Source organism: Neolamprologus multifasciatus, chromosome 23 (genome assembly GCF_963576455.1).
Source record: "Neolamprologus multifasciatus chromosome 23, fNeoMul1.2, whole genome shotgun sequence".
Classification (NCBI taxonomy): Eukaryota; Metazoa; Chordata; class Actinopteri; order Cichliformes; family Cichlidae; genus Neolamprologus; species Neolamprologus multifasciatus.
Window position 1 is genome coordinate 21,970,022 of NC_140460.1, and position 21,384 is coordinate 21,991,405.

General features: G+C 42.5%; 1 protein-coding gene and 1 long non-coding RNA gene across 4 annotated transcripts in view; both read left to right on the forward strand.

The window, feature by feature from the left end:
* The window catches only part of LOC146491525 (receptor tyrosine-protein kinase erbB-4-like), a 361,361-nt gene that overhangs the window by 215,825 nt on the left and 124,152 nt on the right, over positions 1–21,384 (forward strand). For all 3 annotated transcript variants that reach the window (XM_085152628.1, XM_085152630.1, XM_085152629.1), the window contains exon 3: positions 5,922–6,108. In XM_085152628.1, the coding sequence (XP_085008754.1) occupies positions 5,922–6,108 (187 nt within the window). The remainder of the gene's footprint in view (positions 1–5,921; positions 6,109–21,384) is intronic.
* LOC146491526 (uncharacterized) lies at positions 18,103–21,365 on the forward strand. The gene is made up of 2 exons (XR_014872554.1): positions 18,103–20,395; positions 20,429–21,365. It is a non-coding gene; the product is annotated as an uncharacterized LOC146491526 (long non-coding RNA).

Consider the following 21,384-nt stretch of genomic DNA (forward strand, 5'->3'; position numbering starts at 1 on the left):
CTTGTTGCTTTTTAAATGGTTACTTTGAGGATGGGGATAAGAACTGCAGCCACTCGCTGTCAACTGCTGTCTTCAAAGAAACTTTTTTGTGCAAAGTAGACGGTGATAGTCAGTCTGCTGTCAGTTCATAGTTGATTGGGGTCAAGGTGGCGATTACATGCGGCCTGTCTTTGATAATTTGATAATTGAGAAACGAATTGTGATAAATGGGCAAAAACTGCAAATTTGTTACTGTCAGTTGGAAATCTCCTGTCATCTACATAAATAGAAACTCCTGCAAGAGACTGCTGACCTGTCCAGAGCGTACCCTGCCTTTTGCCTTATGAAAGCTAAGATCAGTTGTAGCTCCACTATCACCCTGAACTAGATAAGCAGGAGAAGGTGAATTAATGGATGGATGAAAATTCTGAAATTCTTTTATAAATGGTGAAGTAGTTGTTGCATAACAGCAATTTAACGGCAAAGCTTGAAACCTTATTTTTAAACTGGCATGTAAACAGGGTTGAATTGTATTCTCTGTTCAGTAGTGATGGGATTTCCGGCTCTTTTTAGAGATCCGGCTCTTTCGGTTCGGCTCACTAAAAAGAGCCGGCTCTTTCGGCTCCGAACCGGATCTTCAGGTTGTTTTGTTGCTTTAATTAATTTATTATTAACAATAATATAAAATTATGCACAAAAGGAATTACTAACGTAAAAAAAGTGGTTGTATTTATATATGTTTATATATAAATATATGCGGTGGCCCCTAGAGACAAAACACGTACAAACTCCAAAACACATTTCTAGCATGAACTGAACTTCCAAAGCAGAGCTACTAGATCACTTAAATTACACAATTGAAAGCATGAAAGCATGTGTGTATTGTTTGTGTATTTATACACAGGCACTCCTATATATTCAAATAATTTAAAAAAAAAGTTCATTTACCTGTTATTACCACACACCAAATCCGGTCGTTGGTACTTGCTGGCTTGTGTAGCCACTAGGTAACAAAAGCTCAACACTGCGCCTAGCATCCTGGAGCACTTCTGTTGTCTTTTGTACATGTTTTGAGTTTTTACGTGCTTCTGAGTTTTTACGTGCTTCGGAGTTTTTACGTGTTTTTACGTGTTTTTGAGTTTGTACGTGATTTGAAGTTTGTATGTGCTTTGTCTGTAGGGGCCACCGTAAATATACTTTTATTTATTCACTCCACATAAAATCTAATAAATAAATCATATAATACAAAAATCAACTATTCACATTTCAGCTTTTAACTATTTAAATTTTCAGCTTTTTCCTTTTACAAATTTAAAGTGAAACAACACAAAACACTGCAAACCACAACACAATTAAATATAAATTAAAATATGAAAACAAAAAGAAGATGCATATTCTCTGTCATATGGGCCTGCATGAATAGACTTTCTGAATCCTTTATCATCTGCAATTGAAAATAGTTGTGGATGATTACTATACCTTTCTAATATGACATTGTTGTCCCTGGCTCTCTTTCTCTCTCTCCCTCCTGCTCTGTTCCTGTGCTACTGCGTGTAACTACCGCCCCTCCCCCCTCTGCCCAGCATAAAGCACAAGACTCGCGTGCTGAGTGAAGCGGAAAAAAAGTGCGAGAGAGAGAGAGAAAGAAAAAAAAAAAACACGTGACGGCTCGCGATAAGGAGCCGGCTCGCATCGTTCACGTCAAAGAGCCGGCTCTAAGAGCCATTTCGTTTGCGAACGACCCATCACTACTGTTCAGTACAGACTGTCTGACTGTGATTGGAAGCAGGTTTCTCCTATCCAGGTGACCTGTGCAATCCTGCTGCAAGTACATCAGTCCGGGGTCTTTCTGTGTGGAGTATGCATGTTCTCACCGTGTTGGTGGTTTCTCTCAGGGTACTCCGGCTTCCTCCCACAGTTCAGAGACATGCAGTTAGTGGGGTTAGGTTAACTGGTAACTCTAAATTGCCCATAGGTGTGAATGGGAGTGCGAATGGTTGTCTGTGTCTATGTGTTAGCCCTGTGACAGACTGGCGACCTGTCCAGGGTGTACCCTGCCTCTCGCCCTAAGACAGCTGAGATAGGCTCCAGCCTCCTTCCCACCCTGAAAAAGGATAAGCGAAAGAGAATGGATGGATGGATGTTTTTTGCAATTCTACTTTATACTTTACTCTAATTTCACTGGCCATTAGTGAAATCTGGCAGTTATTAGTTAAATATAGCTGACAAAGTAGAGACAGCATTGTTTGAAAGTAGATTAACACTGTTGCCTCAAAGCAAGAAGGTCTTGGGTTCAAAGGCCAGGGACTTTTTGCGTGGAGTTTGAATGTTCTCTCTGGCTGCTGTGGCTTCCTTTCACAGCCCAAAGACATGCAATTAGTGTGTGTTAGGTTAATTAGTGATTCTAACTTGCCCATAGGTGTCAATGTGAGTGCAAATGGTTATCTGTCTCTCTGTGTTAGCTGTGCGACCCTGCACCTCGCCCTATCACACCTGGGATAGGCGCCCCCATGACCCAGAGTTAAATACATGGAAGAACATGGATGGATAATGGATAATAAAGTATTGCAGTGAGGTTGCAGGTCTAAGGCACTTCAGTGTTTGGTTCAGTTTTCATGCCTGGAAGCTGTGTCCAGACACAGAGTAAGGACGCTGAAGGGCATTCTCGCTTTGATTTCTATGCCATTAAAAGTCATTGTGCAGCCACAGGTTTTTAATACCCAAAAGCTACACCCATCTGATTTAATCCTTACATGGACTTGTTTATAAGCTAACTTTAGCAAGTGCTGTTGACCAATGGCACTGGCGGTATTGAGGCAAGGGGCATCGGTACAAGTAAACTGGAATCTGTGGAAAATTGATCCCGTTTTTTAACTAAGGAGAACAAGAGGATAATACTCACAAAAAGATGTGCACACTCACACTTTTAAGAAGTAGTGGGTTCCAATTAGTTTGTCAGTGGTGGTTGGTAAAACGTGTTAGTGCACCATTTAGCAGCTGTTGTATCTACATTATGTTTGTGATTATCTTTCTTTCTCTCTGTCTGTGAGTATAAGGAAGCCTGCACTGCTGTTTGAGTCACTCACATAACTGATGCACTGCCACAGCAATGGATTTTAAGCAACAAGGGAATAAGCTGTCTCGTAGATACACAACCATACATGCGCATACACACACAAAGCTGCTTACCTGGTAATAATACTTTATATGAAGTGGCAATTTGGTGTCTGTCTGATTCATGTGGCTCCCAGTTTTCTCAGTTTTCTTCTTATGAGGACTTTTTCTCTTGATGTGTCAATAAAGTGCTAGTCTACTGTTAACATTTAACCCCAAGTTTTCAGTTATTTTTCTTAATTTGTTTAGTGATGACCCAGGGTTGAGGACAAACACTTTTGTGGAGAATTCATAAAAAAGAAAAATACTCAAAAATTCAAAGAGCCTGCCTTGGCCCCTTATGCCTAACTTGGCAGATGAATAAATTTTCCCCGACAAGTGAATAACGCAGTGGTAATCAGTGTGATTTTTTGTGACTTTTGAGAAGGTCAATTGATGCACAATGAGGCAGATGGTTGAGGTCTTCCATGCTCTTCAGCAAGGCACTCAGCATGCTGAAGCTCTCTATTTTCACATTTTATGAGTCCCTCTCGGGCAGATTATTTTTCTCTTTTTTTCTTTTGTAGTTTCTTCAACAGCATATACTGCTGAAGCCTGTGAAAATAAATCAAACCGATACCATTTATATTGGAATAAGAAGAATATAAAGATATGATTGCTTATTGGGTCTATGAATGCGATGTACGACTGCAGATTCCCAACCCTAAAAGAACAGTTGAGGAAATATAATCAGAGAAGTGCAATCAGTCTGCAACTAACCTGACATTTTAATCATTGTGGTCTGTACATCCAAATTTTTTACGAGGTTGACATTTCAAAATGCAAATATCATGCGCTCTGCACAGAAAATGAGAGGAATGCAATACAGCTTTAACTATAGTCAACAGAGCTAGCAGGCGTTGGAAGAGAGGAATTGCAGGTAAAAATGTAAGTTTCCATTCACTTACAGAGGGCCCGGTGGCGCCAGTGTCCGGCAGCCTCGCCTCTGTCAGTGCGCCCCAGGGCAGCTGTGGCTACAATGTAGCTTGCCACCACCAGTGTGTGAATGTGTGTGTCAATGGGTGAATGACTGAATGTAGTGTAAAGTGCTTTGGGGTCCTTAGGGACTAAGTAAAGCGCTATACAAATGCAGGCCATTTACATTTTAACAACCAGTCATACAACAGTGGGGGTTTAAATCTGAAGTTATGGACTTGGGCGTCATTTATTTATTGGTATCCAATCAATCGTCACATTGGATGATTCTTCAAAACCAGTTGGATTACTCCCTAATTTGGTCTTAGCAACTATGCTCACTGGCTACTGTGTTACGCTAAAGCAAACATCTAATCGCCCGATCACATAAAAGCAACTCAGTATGTTAAGGCATGTTGCAGCCCGTTCTCACTCCCGAGGCATAACATGCCGACGTTTTGTCACGTCCCGGGGCGTTCCTGAGGAACGCGAAAGGAGACCTTCGGCGTTCTTATGGTACGCGGCGGGTTATGGCTGAAATCCAGTGCAATGACGCTCCCGCGGTAATAGACGTTCCAGGCCTGTATTCCAGCCCTAAACCTAACGTTATCCCTAGCCCTAACCATAACCTTTTTCCTGAGCTTATCCAGGACTTTAATTATGTTAAATAGCGTGTTTCTAAGCGATTTGAAGAAAAAGAGCGAACATTTGTAGATTGAGTCCATACGGTTCTCATATTTTCTCATTTTGCCGAGGTCGTCATTTAGGAACGTGGTGGGTAGCCGAAAACGTAATATGTTGACGATTTGTCACCTAGCGTAAAATGTTACGCTTTGGGAGTGAGAACGTGTTGCATGTAGACATGATCAAGATGACCTGTTGAAGGCCAAACTGACCATAACACTGAGGAAGAAATCTGATTGAGGTGTTTTCAACATGACATAGTTGTTGTTGTTGGTCTGAGTATTTCAGAAATTACAAAAAATAACTTGAATAAAAGAGACAAACTCTGTTTCTCTGTATCTACTGCCGATTCATTTTCTTCGTGGTAGTTTCCATAACATTCAACAAAATCTGCGAAAGATGGGACTTTTTGGTATCTTGTAATGTTCAGGTTACAGGCTAATCTTCTTCTGACTGTGATTTAAAAAAATAAGTATCGATTAGGTAAATGCCAAACTTGCTTGTCCTGCAGAATCAACTAGAATGTGGGACATTGTACCAAGATGTGGAACCTCGGACAAGGATTGCCAGTCCCAGTCCCTTCTAAAGAGACACATGCTGTCAGCCTAGTCAGAAGAGAATTCTCTGTCTACTTTGAGCTGATAGAGACCCAACAGTAACTGGAATAACCACTTGTTACAACCAAGATGGGCTACAGCAACAGAAGATCACAGTAGTTGCTGCTCTTGTCAGCTAGAAACAGGAGACTGAGACAGGCTCACCTGCTCTGATGATTTGCAAATAATGCTGCAAAATTCAAATGGTGGGGTCAGAATTTGGCATAAACAACATGAAAGCATTAATCCATCCAGCCTGAACGGTTCAGGCTGGTGGTGGTGGTGTAATGGTGTGGGTGATACTTCTCACACCTGCCTACCTCAGTATTGCTGTTGACCACGGCCATCTCTAATATATCCAGCCTGGTACTAGCAAGGTTAAATTCAAACTGGAAGCTGATCCTGAAAACGAAATAAATAAATTGTTAAATAACCTAGCTATGGTGAAAATATGGTTATACATCTATAACAACTGGTTAAAGTTAAGAATATTCGTGATTATGATTAACACAAAGGCTAATGTTGGCTAATTTGATTCGATTGTTCTTCCATTTTCAATCATTTAAAATGATCTTTTTTTTTCTTCCCATACAGTCTATCAAAGAAGTGACCGGTTATGTGCTGGTGGCACTTAATCAGTTCGACTACCTGCCACTGGAGAACCTGCGGATCATCCGAGGCACCAAACTTTACGAGGGTCGGTACGCTCTGGCCATCTTCCTGAACTACAGACGGGACGGTCTGTACGGACTACGGCAGCTGGGATTACGTAACCTCACAGGTCAGAGTTATGTCATGAGTGAAATGTATTTTAAACAATACGCTCAATAACCAGTATGTTCATGTGAAAACTTCTTCACGTTTCTCACTTATCTTATCTTACAAATTAGGCAAAATACATTCATAAATAAATAAATAACCCAACCAAAATAAATATATTTTCATCATTTTAGTTATGATAATTCACTCTTAAAAAAGTGAAATGCTTAGCAATTTAAACTCCCTCATAAAATAAATAGCATCTTTTTTGTGAATTATGCATATATTTCCCAGCACCCTATAAAACATGTTGCCGTTTTCGGCACTACGAATGCTTTGGTTTGACTTGTTTTTAACACCCACATATACAGCTTTAATAGGGCCTTTTTAATTAAGTCACAAATCGAAGTTCGACTTTTGAAGTTACGTATCTGCCGCGCTGGCAAATTAATCTTCAGTGTTGCCATATAGAGAGATCAAATGTCTGTGAAAAGTCCTATTTTCCTGTTAATTACATTTTGTTTACACACTCCAAAATGGGCTTCTTTCATGTAGTAAGTTTTTGGAAGTGACTGTGCCATGTTTTATGCAACAGCTGCTCCTTTTTTTTTCACCCGCTTGTTTTTGTTATGTCAGTGTGGATACGCTAAAGTGGATTGTATTTGGAAAGGGTAGCTTTTTCTCTGCGATAAATTTATCTGTGCATAAGGTCCTTGAGCCGTGACCTCTGCATCAGCTAATCTTTGCCATTTTGATGTGACCCAGTGGTAGAGCGACCTTCCAACTGCACTCAGAATAACAGAAGCAAGGACTATGTTGTATTACAAGCTTTGAAATCATGTTTTTCCTGCAACTGCTTCACTGTCTTACCGAATTACATCCCTGCCACTCAATTTTCTCATTATTTCTATTAGTCATGTGATGTTCACAGATTTAATGGCAGTGCGGCTGCTAAAAGGTTAGTTTTTCCCTGCATGTCGAGGAGTCAGATGCTACCTTTATCTGCCAGCTTGGCTCCAGCATTGCCATCCCTTGCAGAAAGAAACACAAGATGTCTCAGGAAGAACGCTGGCTGACAGACAACTGTCACATGTGATCTTAGGGGAAGCAGTAGAGTCTGGGGGGGTCATGTGTTCTCTTTTACAACATAATTTGACGCTGTATTTTTGGGAACTGCAGGGAAGATGGTACACAGAGAGAAGGTCAGGAAGGAAAACAGAGTGTTCCAAGAAATGAAGGCAATGTCCATATTTCATGAAATCTTAAACAGCCATTCAGACAGTTTTTATTTTAACATATCAACATATCAACTAAGTGTTATTTCACAATATAGTCGCTATTATCAGTATTTTTCCTTTATATGAAGTGGGGAAAAGGCAACTCAACTGGTGCCCTGCAACCAATAAAAACAGGCAACATGTTGACATTATGTCAGAAATTGCAATGAATCTGGGTGCAGAACAGAGCAGTGTGGGGTCATGTTGACAGAGAACAGAACAAAAGGCAGAAACATTCAAAGAAGAGCTTTGAATGTCCTTCAAGAAGCCTGGAGAACTATTTCCTGGAGACAACTGAAAGAAATGACGAGAAAGCTGCCTAAGAGAGTTCAGACTGTGCTGAAGAATAAAGGTGGCCACACTAAATATTAAATATCATGGTTGTTAGAATTGTACAAACTCTGTTTTTGCCTTGTATACTGTAATTAAATGTTTCAGTAAATGTCCAACTATTTCCCATTTTCCATACAAAACACAAAATGGAGTGGCTCAAGACTTGTGTACACCCAAAAATGAGGTGTAAGGAAACTGTATCAAAAGAAAATGAAAAAAGATGTCATTCATTTAGTTCCGCATGAAACATGAATCTCTCTCTAGCAGAGGAAAGGCGTTCCTGCTGTCAGAAAGGGCAATGAAGGTAAAAAAGCAGTGATGGGAACTGAAAGGAAACAACTCTGGACCTGGGATGGGCATTGTAAGCACACACCCGGGGAGGCTGTCCTTTACCACATCAGAAAGATTGAGTAACTGAAGGAAAGAATATAAAATTGCTTGGAAATGAAAAATGTCAGTTAAGAACTGCTTGTGTTTGTCTAAGTCTCCTCATATTTTGTATCATACAGTATCAGTCCATCTCATTCATTTTATAGTTTACTAAATGGGAAATGCCTGTTAACTGCTTGTAGACAAGACTGCAAAGGACAGATCACGAAGCCGTTTTGAGTCTGTAGACAGCTTCTTCTTTATCTTTAATCTTGTTGGATTCTGGAAGAAATTGTTGGATTCCTTTACTTCGCCAAAACAAGATGAAATTCTTGTTCTTCCAACACGGATGGAGCTAAATCTTCTCGAGTGTTATACCATGGCCAATGGGAAAAATCACATCCAACACGTATGTCCTCTAAAGCACAGCCAAAGGACAAAGACAAACACATGAGGATCCGCCAGTGACTGACGATTGTTTTTCAAACCAAGGTATCAGAAGTAATTTGTTAGAATTGAATCAAATGAATTAATAATAGAATATCATTGAGCATACGGTTTATTGTAGCACATTTAGGGTTTGGGGTTTCCTTTTTGTTTTCTTGCAGAGGAGATTGCCAAAACATACAAAAAGGGAAGGGTAACAAACTGGCCAAGCCACTGGGATGCTTCTGCTATATCCCACTTTGTTGTATTTTGCCTGAGGTTTCTTCTCTGGCATCGATCTGCCTACTTTATTCCTCTTTCCTGTGGGCATTGTAATTTATCCTGCATCTATCCTGCACTCTCGCTTCAGGCAATTTCTTTGTCCAACGTCTCACAGACGAACCAAATTAAGCTTGGTGTAAAACAGAAGTCACGTGTCTTGAAGTCTTTTTGTTACGTCTTTGAAAGAAGGTTCAGCAGGAGCAGTAAAATGGTAGAAGCCCATACATCACCGCTGGTGTTCAGTAGGTTGTTTGGCAGAAATTTATAGTTGGCTCTTATGCCGTTGACTTTGCAGTGGTGTTTATTTATTTATTTATTTTTATGATTGATGACCAAACAGTGGTCCATATTGAACACCTGACAGATTTAGTTTGATGTGCAGTGTTTTATGGAGTTGGAACGCTGTGATAAAGGACTCCTGAGAGAGGGCGCGCTGACATCCTAAGCCAGTAAACCGGTAGGACGCCTTCCATTTCGACCACCCCTACAAAGAGAGCGAGGCCTAAGAGCACCTTTATCCCTGAATGACTCATGATGGGCAACACATTGCTCTTTTCAGTTCCTGTGTTGCAAATGACATGGACTGAAAGGATCACATGCAAGGTGAACAGGAAATGTCATCTCATTGGCCAGCTTGTGTTTTGATTAAGTCCTTCCCCCCCACCTTTGTTTCTCTCACAAGAAAAAGCAGGTCCACCTGTTCTCTAAGGTGTTTTGTTTCCCCTGAAGTGAAACAATTGCGTGATCAGTGTGCTTCATAAGCAGCCAGGAGCGAGACAATGATGCAATTACTGTCTAGCATTTCTGTGTCGTTCCATGTTATCGAATGACCGGTAAGTCCGGTAGTTTTTGTGCAACTATCGGGCTTTTGACGGTGGAAGAGAAAGTGTGGGATCCTTTCCGAGTGCAAGAAGTTTCTCCCTGCATTATTTATGCCCACAATGCATAATGCACATCTCCAAATTTCTCTCTCCCCTTTTCTTTTTTTAACATTTTTCTCGAAATGTTTGGAGATTGCGTCGAGCCACAGAGGCAGAATTTACTTTGGGTTTCCTGCCTGTCTGCCTGGCACTCCTCCCGTGCCCCGTTTCAGCACATAATCAGGATGGGCGCTTCACAATGCCTGACTTTAGTCCATACCGCCTGATCCCAACACACCCCGGTGCCGCAATTAAGCCAGATCCAGGCATGCATATAGATCAGTGCAGTTCCTCTTGATTCCCTCCACTCCTCTCCCTGGGAAAAATGGGAAGTACACTATCTCTCTCTCTCTCTCTGTTAAGCTGACAATTAAGCCAGCAGATTATTCTCCTTTCCTTAACGACGAGGAAGATAACATGCACATTTGCTTAGATTCGTGTATGATGTAATGTACTCATTTGTAATTCATTTTCTATCCCACCACTGCGTCCGCCATATCTACAAGGGATGTACGCGTGGCCAAGGAAGAATATATTCAGCATTTCTCGCTGCACACAATACATTAAACAACAGCTTTTCGGCTACTTTGTCACTCTGTGGATTTAGTACACAGTAGGTGTCCGCAGAAAGCATGAAATTCAATTTGGCTGCGGAGTCAGTATGCATACAGTTGTGCAGTCTTCATGGCAGCGAGGATATAGAGTAATCTGTGTTAAAGGGACTCCTCTGATATTGACTTGTTCAGCTTCACCTTGTGCTCCTCAAGCTCTTTCTGAGCCAGTATATAACACGCATAGGAAGCCACGAGAGCTGTGTGCATACATACACCACGGCTCGCTACACATAGCAGTGCTAATTACCCCATGCGGCGCAGCAGTGGGTATCGTAAGCACCCGAGCTGATGAAGTGCTGCGTGTGAAATGGTTTTCAGATCCAGTTTCCGCCTCTTTCTTTGCTTAACTTTTGCTTTGTTTTCGAGCTTATTCCCCCCCTCTATTCCTCGCCCCCTACCCTGTGAAATTGCCCATTTGGATGAGAGCCAAATGGCTCAGCATGCCCCAAAGAGAGCTCCGACTCCAACTTCCCATCTGGCAGCAATGCCCCCTTTGCCCGTGTGCAGAAAGCAAAGCACCAGTTTTTGCCATCCCCCTGTTCGTTTATTCTGACAACCTCTCTTCTTTTATCGCCCACTTTCATTCAGACTCACTGGGGGGAATAGTGACACTGCTATGTTTTCACAACCTGGCAGCATCCCAAGGATCCCCTAATTTAAAACTAATAATTTACTGCTGCTGTCTCGCTAATTGCAGCATTTTTGTGGGCATTTTGAATGTATTTAGGCCAAATTACCAACAGCAGTTACTGCTGAGATGAATTGATTAACAGTCTTGATTATAATTAACCCCATATGCATCTTCATTTTTAGAGCATGACTATTGATTTACCAGGTCACGGGGATTCTAAGTTGTTTATCATTTTCACAGTCGCTCAGCTTGGCTAGATCAGCTGAGCAGATGGTTATTTTTCTTCGTGTTGGAGGAGATTTGTGAGCGAATGATCACCAGATCACTCCAGTATCAGTTGAATGCATCCTGATCCCCAAACGTCTGATGCTAATAAAGATATTCATTGGTATCCATTCTTTGACCCTCCAGTAGTGACAACAGTGGATACCGTGAGATATAGTTTCTCTCCTGGAGAACACAAAGATGTAAGAACCAAGTTTTTCAGCCGTAAAGAAGTTTGCATCCCATGTAAAAACTTTGTGTCGACCTGCCGCTTATATTTTTTTTGTAAATCACTTTTTACTTTCACCCTCTGTTTATAAAATTGGTTTCTTTTACTCTTTCTTCTCCTTGTCTTTTTGTTGTGTCCATGTTTCTGTCTTCCTGTTTGTCTCCATAACTTCTGTCTTGTCTTGCTTTCAGTTGCTTCCTGTTTTATTTCATGCACTTTTTGTCCTTGCAGTTTACTTCCCCTTTTGATCCTTTTCCTCTCCTTTCATCTTGATTCAGTTCAGTTGCCACCAGCAACCACCAGTCACTTCTTCCTTGTGATTGGTTTTGTGACTACCAGACTGCCACAGTCACCCAACTTTTAGAAGACCTTGTCTGTAAACACCAACTACTAGCCTAGTGTTAGTAAATCTTGAAAAAGTTTGACACTGACCGGAAACAAAGAACCTACACCTTCACAGTAAATGTTGTGACGTACTGAAAGGGGGTAACTTCTACTTTTAAGGTGAAAGTGAAGGTCTCCGTTTCCAGTCTGCTGAAACTTTTTCAAGTTTCATTGCTGCTCAGCAAGTAGTTGGTGGGTGTTTGCAGACATCTTTATGTATTCCATGCAACCATCTGCCAGAGACCAAAGAAATCACAAGCAGGCTTTTGGGTCAGTACTGCATAACCTCCAGATACTCTTAGCAACTGCCAGAAACCTTCAGCCAGTCAAAGAAGAGTATGTTTGCCAGGAGATCACTGATGACAGCCATCTTCCTTCAACAATCAGTTACTAAATGGTTGTTGAAGATACCTCTCTCACCCAGAGTATCTACCAGTGGGTTGCCATCCAATTTCTAGGCTTTATCCCCGCTCATTGCAAAATAACACTCAAGAAACACCGATGTGGTTAATGGTGATGCCACAGTGTCTATTAAAACATCTGTATGTAACGAACCGCTAACATAACCTGGTGCAGCACTTCACTAATGACAGTGAATACCTTGTGCATGATGGCAGCAATGATGCCAGAAACATGGGTTATGTGTACATTGCATTAATATAAAACCAGTAAGATTTTGCATATTTAAAGTTAATAAGAATCAGACATGCAAAAAAGCCTCTGTGTAAGCTGCGCATTTCTCAGCTACTGAGAATTAGCAAACTTCCTCTTCTTAAGTTTTAGAAGTATAGTAAAAGCTGAATTTGATCTATACAGTTAATCCCTGCAGTGGAGAGTACAAAGATCCTGCACATCAAAGCTATTACATCCTCTTTTTATTCTTTTTAAAAAGGATACACCTAAAAAGAGGAATCCTGTAGCTCATATTAGGACAACTGACTCTTGTTGCCTTTTATTCATCCACACTTGCCTCCATTTGTAACTTTTTCCCACCTCTTTTTCATATCCCAAACTGGCAATTCAGAGAGATATGTTTGTAGACAGTAAATGTTAGGCGCTTTGGCCGGCTGTATCTTTTCCATTTTGCTTCCAGTTTCCAGCAGCATTCCTGTTTTCCCTGTTATGGAATAAAAAAAATAAAATAAATATTGGGGTAAAAAAGCAACCATGATAATTGTGTTTGGAATTTGTATAGAAAAAAAACTTCTAAGGCCTCTTTATTTAACATAAAGCTTGTGGTGTGATCTCCAAAAAGTGGTGTAATTACCGAAAGATCAAATAGAGCAAAAGCGGCTAATGCTAATACCCACTCACACTCTGGACTGTTATGAGGAAGAGGGAGAGTAGAGGGATGGGGCCCATTAATAATGAATCCAGTGTCATCATTAAGGCGCCAAATGATTAAAACATATCTCCCAGCTTCAAACGCTGCTTTGGTACCCCAGAAAATGCTGCAGTCGTGGATCTGCAAAGCAAGAGAGCCCTTCAGTCTGGTTGTGAAATAAAGTTTTGCTTTTTTTTTTCTTTCATCTTTATCCCTCTTTTTGGAGTGTTGAAAGACCAAAGCACCAGCATTCCTTTTTGAAAACAAAAAACACTTCAGAATTACGTAATGTAATGCAACCCGTAAATCCGCACGTTTCTTAGATATGAACTTTCATGCAAAGTCAGGTTGGAAATCATCTTTGCAGCACATTCCTGAGGGCTCTTACATGTGCTGTCACTTGGAGAAAAGGCAGCCGGGCCAAAAGAACCTCAGTCAAACCTGCTGTCGTCCTGCTGTATGTCTGCACACAACAGGACGACACGTCTGGCTTCAATTTTTTCTTCTTTTCACATCTTATTTCCCATATTTTTACTCTTTTTGCACACAGAAGTTGCTGGGACTGTGCTCAGTTTTATTAGTGTGTTTTTTTCCCCTTTCTTTTACAAGTTCTTTGACAGGAATACCCAAGAGGCTTCAGGGTTGTCTCCATTATTGGCTGTGGCATGTCTGGAAGGAGGGCAAAATGATCTCTAATGGAGTGGTAATAGTCCCCCGGGGCAGTAAGCCTACTTCCCAGTGCCCTGTTCTTTGATGTTTGGGTTCATTTCCACTGGCTGACACGTTGTACTTTATAGGTCAGTGTTAGCTGACCGTGGCTAACTGAGTTACCTGCACACCTGAAAGAACTCCCAGAGAGCAACAATGGCTTTACACCATAATACCATGTAATATTACCAAAGGAAAGCCTGTTTGAACCCTCCCCGACACTAGTGTATGCAAAATTTTCTAAATCCCTCTTCTAAGGGAGTCTGCAGCAGTAGATCTATTAGTCATAAGTCAACAGGCCTGATAGCAACTCTGGCAATGATGACATTGATCTGTCAAGATCACATCAGAGACTTGAAACTTACTTACCCAAGAGGCTTCCAAATCTACAAGTGGGTTTATATGAAGTTTTAAAGACTGCAGTCACAGTAGAGTTTTTAATGTGATCTACAGCTAATTAGAAATAAGGAGCTTTATGTGTCACCATACTGGTTGTCAAATACTGACTTTTAGAGAGCTAACAGTCTGTTTTTTTTAATAGCAGCAAAGTTCAAATTCAGAGGCAAGAGAGGTTGCAGCGGTTTAGGTCCCAATTAACAGTCCCACAGAGTGCATGGTCCAGTCACTCAGGCATAGCGACCGATTAATGACCCCTAGTAACCTGGTTAAATAAAAAGGTGTATTCCATGACTGGTTTGTAAGCGATTGCTAGAGGGTGGCTACTGACATAACCACTTGCTGGAGGAAAAATGGGTTGCAGAGACGTATACAGTGCCACACTGATTGCTTTGGTTGCTATCATATTGCTGCATTCACCCACGGTTTGCATGAAAGATGCCAAACGTTAGTGATAACTGTTGGTTGCAGTGGCGATGCACTACTTTTACATTGAAGATGATGATTCCCTGTTTCCAGTGTGTGTCACACTTTTTTCAGGTTTCACTGCAGGTCAGCAACTAGTTGGTGAATGTGTGTAGACATGTCTTCCATGCAAACTATGGGCAACCATGACAATCTGCTAGGAACCAGCAACTGCAAGGAGGTTTTCGCTGCAGCATCATCCTCTTTGCAATCAGTTTCACCTTGTAACTCTAGCAACCACTCGACATCCAGCTGGTGAATAATTTTTTTTCTGACTCACTTTTACTCACTAGACTCTTGAATAATCAGGGCCTATCTTATCTTAGAAACCTCATGATACCGTGTCACCCTAACAGATCACTTTGCTTTTGCTTTTTAATAAAGTCTATAGTTATGGCTGGATCAGGTGACCCTAAATCCTCCTTTAGTTTCGGTACAATAGGTCTAGGCTGCTGGGAGTGATGATTCACTGAGTGCTTATTCTTCAGTTATATTTGGCATGCATACTGGAGCCAGGGATCGAAACAGCAACTTTTCAACCAGTAGATTACCCGCTCTACCTGCTGAGCTACAGCCGTCCCATATGGAGGCTGCCTGATTGCTGGGGATTTCTCTGTATTATTGTAGCGTCTTCACCTTCCAATATAAAGCACCCTGAGGCAACTGTTGATGTGATTTGGCGCTATAAAAATAAATTTGAATAGAAATGAATTGAATAACATTTTTAAGCATTTAATGGGACTGGTTGATAAATGACTGCTGAAACATTTTTCTAATGAATTCAAAAGTTAATAAATGCATTGTGGTTATAAAACTAAGAATTAAAGGCAATAATGCAGTCAGACGGTGAGTAAATTGTCCCCTGCTTTCTCCTTTGTCGGAACATCGATACTTTTCGTGCTTAAACTCAAACGGCTGCTATTCAGAGTGAAACTGCTGTGTGGCGAGCCCGTATGAGTCAGCGTTTCCACCCGGCAGTTCTTGGAAATCCAGCCTGATCAAACTAAATAACCGTGTCTTCATCAAACTTGCTCATTAGAGCTGAATTAATTTTTCGGGAGATTAGAATTGCTTGTGACCAGAGTCTTGTGTTCCCTTTCTAAATGATCTGAAGCACAAGATGTAAGCATCGTTTCATTCCTTAACAGAGAGAGAGAAACCTCAGCGTGCTCGCTGATGTGATACAGGACATTACTTGACATTGCTGCTGTGTCAGGACGATGTTTTGTCCATCGGATGGGTATGTGAGGTTCTTTTTAACCACTCTTAAAGATAAAACGAGGCTGTATCCGGTCACTGTCTGACAGCAATTATATTCAAAGCGCCTGATTGTTTGTCTCGCCCACGAGCCCCACGCCACCCTTTTGACATTGCTACATATTTGCATGCTTTGGGCTCTTGGAGTGGTGAAGGTGTGTTGTGCAGCTTCCTCTCTTCATTCTCTCCCAGGCGTCCGTAACCTGTTTGACTTTGTGCTTTAATGACATTTTTGGGTCCACTATTTTTTAAGTCTCCCCCCCTTGAGATTCCCCAAAAGAATGAATCCATTAGAGTGTTGAGCAGACCAGTGAAGGACTGCGTTTGCATCTGCTGAAGAGGCCACGTAATCCAAAGCTAGAATCCAGCAGACGGGGGAAAAGGAAGTGTCCTGCCGGACTGGCTCACAGTACCTGACGCTAAATATACAGTAGAACCAGATGGAGGTAATTTACTGGTCATAGTTGATTTGCTAATGCCTGTCTGTGTGTGTGTATGTGTGTCGGTGTGTCCTAAATTACCCAAGTGGAGGGATGAGTGCTGCAGCTCTGTGCCAGAAAATGACAAATTGCCCATTTAGCCCATTGTAACTGTCAGTTCCAATGCAGAGGGTTAGTTCTGTTTTTAACACTTCTTAAGCATTCTGTGTCATGAAAATATGTAATGAGTCTAATCTGAATTACAAAACGCACGTCAGGGCTGACAGAGTGCATGCATGCTCGTGCACAGTTCTCTGCACCTCTGAGGAGAACTTTTCCTTTTTCTCTTTTGTTTTTTTTCTGGCACCCTGACTCCAGAGTGGACATTTAATAATAGCCCACATTTCAAGTTATGAGCTCGGCCGCGCAGGCAGTTTTACTGTCTTCACAGCTCCCCTATGGTCCATTCGTAGCGCCCTCTAAATTTAAGTTTGATGTTCTTATCTTGGACAATTGTACCAAAACACCATTTCCAGCACAATAATAGAGCAGAAAGTGGACTGACTGTCGGGCTAAATCCGCTGTAAAACAGCCTATCACTGGTGTTGGAGGGGTGGACACAGCAACACGGCCTGCAGTTCTGAGGTTGTTTGTACTGTGAAGCTGGCAATTTCTTTGATGAGTGAGTTCCTTAACCTCGAGGTCAATATATATAGAAGTAAATCACTTTTTTTTCAAATTTCTCATTTTTTAAAGTTTATTTTCACTTTAAAAAAAACAAATCAACCACCCTCACCCAACACACACGCAAGCACATCATCGGCGTCGGCTATTGACGACCGTTCCTTATTAGTATTCACCGGCTCTCTCATGGTGTTTGGCTGACTCTTTTGTTTGTCCGCGCTGATTGGAGGGGCCTCTGGTTAATTTAGATGCAGGGAAGCCGGTGACAGAAGAGGGCTTATTAGGGCCGTGAGCCCATCCGGCCTTAAGTGCAGAGTCTCCAGTTCCATTTTCATTTGCCTCCATTATTGAATTTGCTGGCTTCTCATTCGCCCTGATTGCATTTTGTGTCACCTCTAAAAAAAAAAAAAGGGGGGGGGGGGGGGGGGGGGAGAGAGAAGAAGAAGAAGGTAGAGCTACTGTGAAACTCCGAAGGGACACCCACACTGAGATGGTTCTGAAACCAGTTTGAGAAACGTCTCTGAAACTTTTCTTAATCACGATGGCTGTGCAACCTGTGTGCCTGTGGGTGTCAGAGAAAAGGATGAATTTAGGAAAAAAGGGGGAATGTTTATGTCTCTGTGTGTGTTTATAACGTAGAGAGGGAGCGTGACAGATGGGTGGAGCAAGAGTGGGCGGAGGAAAAGAAGGAGCGTGATGGCAGGGATTCATTTAGCGTCCATTGAAGCTTTAGAAGTTTCAAAGAAAAAAAACCAAAAAATTGTCATCTCTGCCGCCTCCGCCTCCTACACCGCTTCCATAATCTCCTAACGTGAAGCATTTTTCATAAGGATTCATCGCAAAACAATATCATTCGAGACTGCGAAATTTAATCAGGGGCTTTAAAACACAATTATGGTTATCAGGGAGGACACGGCTGCGAGCGCTCCTGGATCGTGGAGGAGGAAGGAGGTTGGGAGGGTGGAGATGGTAGAGGAAGAGGTGCGGTGAAGAGGGGGGAAGGGGCGGGGGGGATGCGAAGATGGAGGGGGGGGGGGGGACCTCCCCCGCACTGTCTGCACCCCAGCGCTCCTCTCCCATTTGTCACCGAGCACAATATCTCTTTGGCTGGCAGAGCTAATAATGGAGAACTGTGTGTGTGGGGGGGTGGAAACGGGACTCTGGAGACCCACCTCCGCTTTCCCGTGAAGATCAGATAAGTTCTCCTCAAGTCAGAGGCCCAGAGCCACCGCGGATTCGCTTGTAAGGGCTGTATCATTTATAAGACGCAGCTCTTTGACAGCTTTTTAGGTGTGTGAATAATGCAGGCCTTTATAAAAATGTGCAGCGGCAGGAGCAAAAGAAACGTTTTCCCCTCCTCCTGGAGAAGAACGACCGCTTTACCCACTTTGAGCTTAGAAAAGTTCACTTCATTTCGGCCGCTTTCACCACCCGAGCTCTTTTGCTGATGTGTTGCTTTTTATGTGTGTGTGTGTGTGTGTGTGCCTCCAGGCAAACCAGTGGTTGTTTTCTGTCTCTATTATCTTGGCGATCTGCAGCCATTTATCTACCAGCAGCTCGTTTGCAGGCTGGAGACTTAACAGTTATTCACGGGATTTGGGAAGTCGTCTTCACTTAAGCAGCTACTTTCTCAACACACTGGGTTGTTTTTTGTTGTTTTTTTCACTCCCCCCTTTTTTTCCCCCTGTTTATAGTAAACATGCTCCGAGGCACTGTACAGTAAAGTTCTTCACAACTACACACACAAACACACACGGAGGGTTTCCTCGGGGACCGACTGCTTATTTTCTAGTCACATCATGTTTTCACCTGAAGTCGTGGGCTTTCTAAGTCTTACTGTAAACTGCCCGAGCAGAGAAATCCGCAACTTTAATTACGGCGCTTTGATTTTGCTCAGATTGGCCAGGTGCATACACATCAGTGCACACTCAGATCCTGCCAACCATACTACCAATTAACTATGCGGTTCCTGCGCACACACACAAACTCGGGATTCCCAAACACTGTGTGTCTTTTGTTCAGGAAATCTTTTTGTTCTCTCTCTGCTGGAGTGGAGGCAAGTATAATGCGGGCATTCCAGCCATAAGATAAAAGAGACTTTTTTACACTAGAATGAAAAACTGAACTCTTTATTGTTCCCCTGGTCTTACTGATCCCATTGCGGTGTATGCTTGTAGCCTCCTGTCTCTGTGTGTGTGAGTATGTGAGTGGAGTTCTACGATGGATGCCAGTTGGCTTAGCACAAGGGAATTTTGTGGGTGGATATTTTGTGTTTTTGTTGTGGATCCCATTCTTGGGAGGATGGTGGAAGTAGTCAGACTAAGGTAACCACTTTTTGTTTTATTCTGTCTCCAACTAAGTAAACTGTTAGTTCAGTCATTCCATTAAACTCAGCCGCAATCCCAGCAGATCAGCTCTTCTCGGTGCCATCCTACATCTGTGGATTTATGGGCTCTTTCACCAATCCATATTAAAGCTGCTTTAGGCTGTTGAACCCTCTGACGTGCAGGCCTCGAGAGCAGCTGGCAACCCCTAACAACTTCAACTCGCTCGGGAAAAAAATATATTCCCCAATGGATTGGCAAGCGGAATCTGGAAAACTCCTTGTGATTTTTTGCTTTGTTTACCACATGCAGATTGCTGTTGTTTGTTGTTTGCATTGAAGATGCTGAGCTTGTCTGCAAACAAATCAGTACTAACTTACTGGGTGATAGTAAAACTTGGAAAAGTGCAGTGCAAACCGAAGACCGAGAATATTCACCTTCAAAGTTGTGCGTCACCACTGGAGCCAACACACTTCAAAAGGGAGAACTTTTACTTTGATGTTTATGGTTTCTGCCACACTTTTCACACCACGTTCTCTGCCAGCCTCTCTCCCTTCTGACGACTGGGGTCCTTTCCCAAGTAAGGAGATGCACTGCAGACATATTTGGTGTCCAAGTCCGTGGCCATCCAGAACTTGATCCCAAATTTGCCTGGCTTGGTTGCGATATACTGTGTGAATGGACAACGGACCTTGGTAGGGAACAGCTGTTTATCTATGTTCATGTGTTCTCCTGGATTGAAGCTTCTCGTTGAAGCGTGTCCAGATGTCGGAGATCGCTGCAAATTTGTCTGTTTTCACCCGTTCTGCCCGCGTGTCCTTGTCATCAAATCGAAGATGTTGCATAATTGAAATGAATCTCGGGGCATTGTCTCTTTGATTACTGGCACCAGAAATCTTTCTGACCAGCAATCTAGAATGGCACCAACAGGACACATGATTGCTCTTACAAACACGATTGAAATGAATGCCATCAGTTCATGAATTGAAAATTCCAAATTCCAGTTAGGGGGTTAGGGTTAGGGGTTAGGGGTTAGGGTTAGGTGTACCGTGCGGGCTTGATGTACCGTGCACTCTCTGATGGTCTGCAGCATTCCCACGTCTAACAGGCAAAGAATGCCATGGTCCTGAGTCTGCCGACTCAGTGTTTTGTGTTTCTTTGTGCTTTTGTTATTCTGAGTATGTATTCTGTTATTATTTGCCATTTGTTAGGGTTCTGTTCTGTGCCTGCCCTGGTCCCACTTTGGTGTTCTGTCTGTCTATGGTGTCACACTGTCTGCGTGTGAATCTGTTCAGTGTCTCGTCTAGTTCTCTGTGTCTGCGTTTCCTGTCTTATTCTGAAGGTCCCCTCTCATGTGAGTGTGTTCAGTTTACGTTTCCCCTGTCCCGTCGGCTCTGATTTCTCCCAGGTGTGTTGCCCTCCTGTCTCTCATCTCCTAATTACCTGGTGTGTATTTATACTGCGTTTCTGCCTGTGCTCCTGGTCGCGTCGTCTGTGTTTCTCTGTGAATCTTCTGTGTACTCAGCATTATTCCGTGTTTCACAGTGTCTCTCTGCTCCTCGCCCCGTGTCCTCCTTTTGTGTTAGTTTTCCCAGTTTAGGTTTATGTTGTGGTTCTGCCCGCTTCTTGGTTATTACTCACTGTAAATAGATCTCACTTGCACCTCCACCACTGGCTGCTATTTGGATCCTCCTTCTCACCTCCACACGACTGCCGCCCAAGCCGTGACAAAGGAAGCTTTGGAGCACACTTTTAGTCTTACGCTGTCGGAGGATAAACAAATAGAGAATGGTAAATTTACATGAACCTCACTCTAAATGGGTTTATATAAATATCATATCTACTATGGCAGTGACAAACCTTAGCAGACTCTGTGGGTCCAGCTTGCGCAGTGAAGCACGAGCGATTTGCTACTGCACTGGGCATTCCAATGTCCTCCTCTACCCACACAGTGCCGTCTTTTGCCGTGTGGCTCTGGCTGGGCTTCCCAGT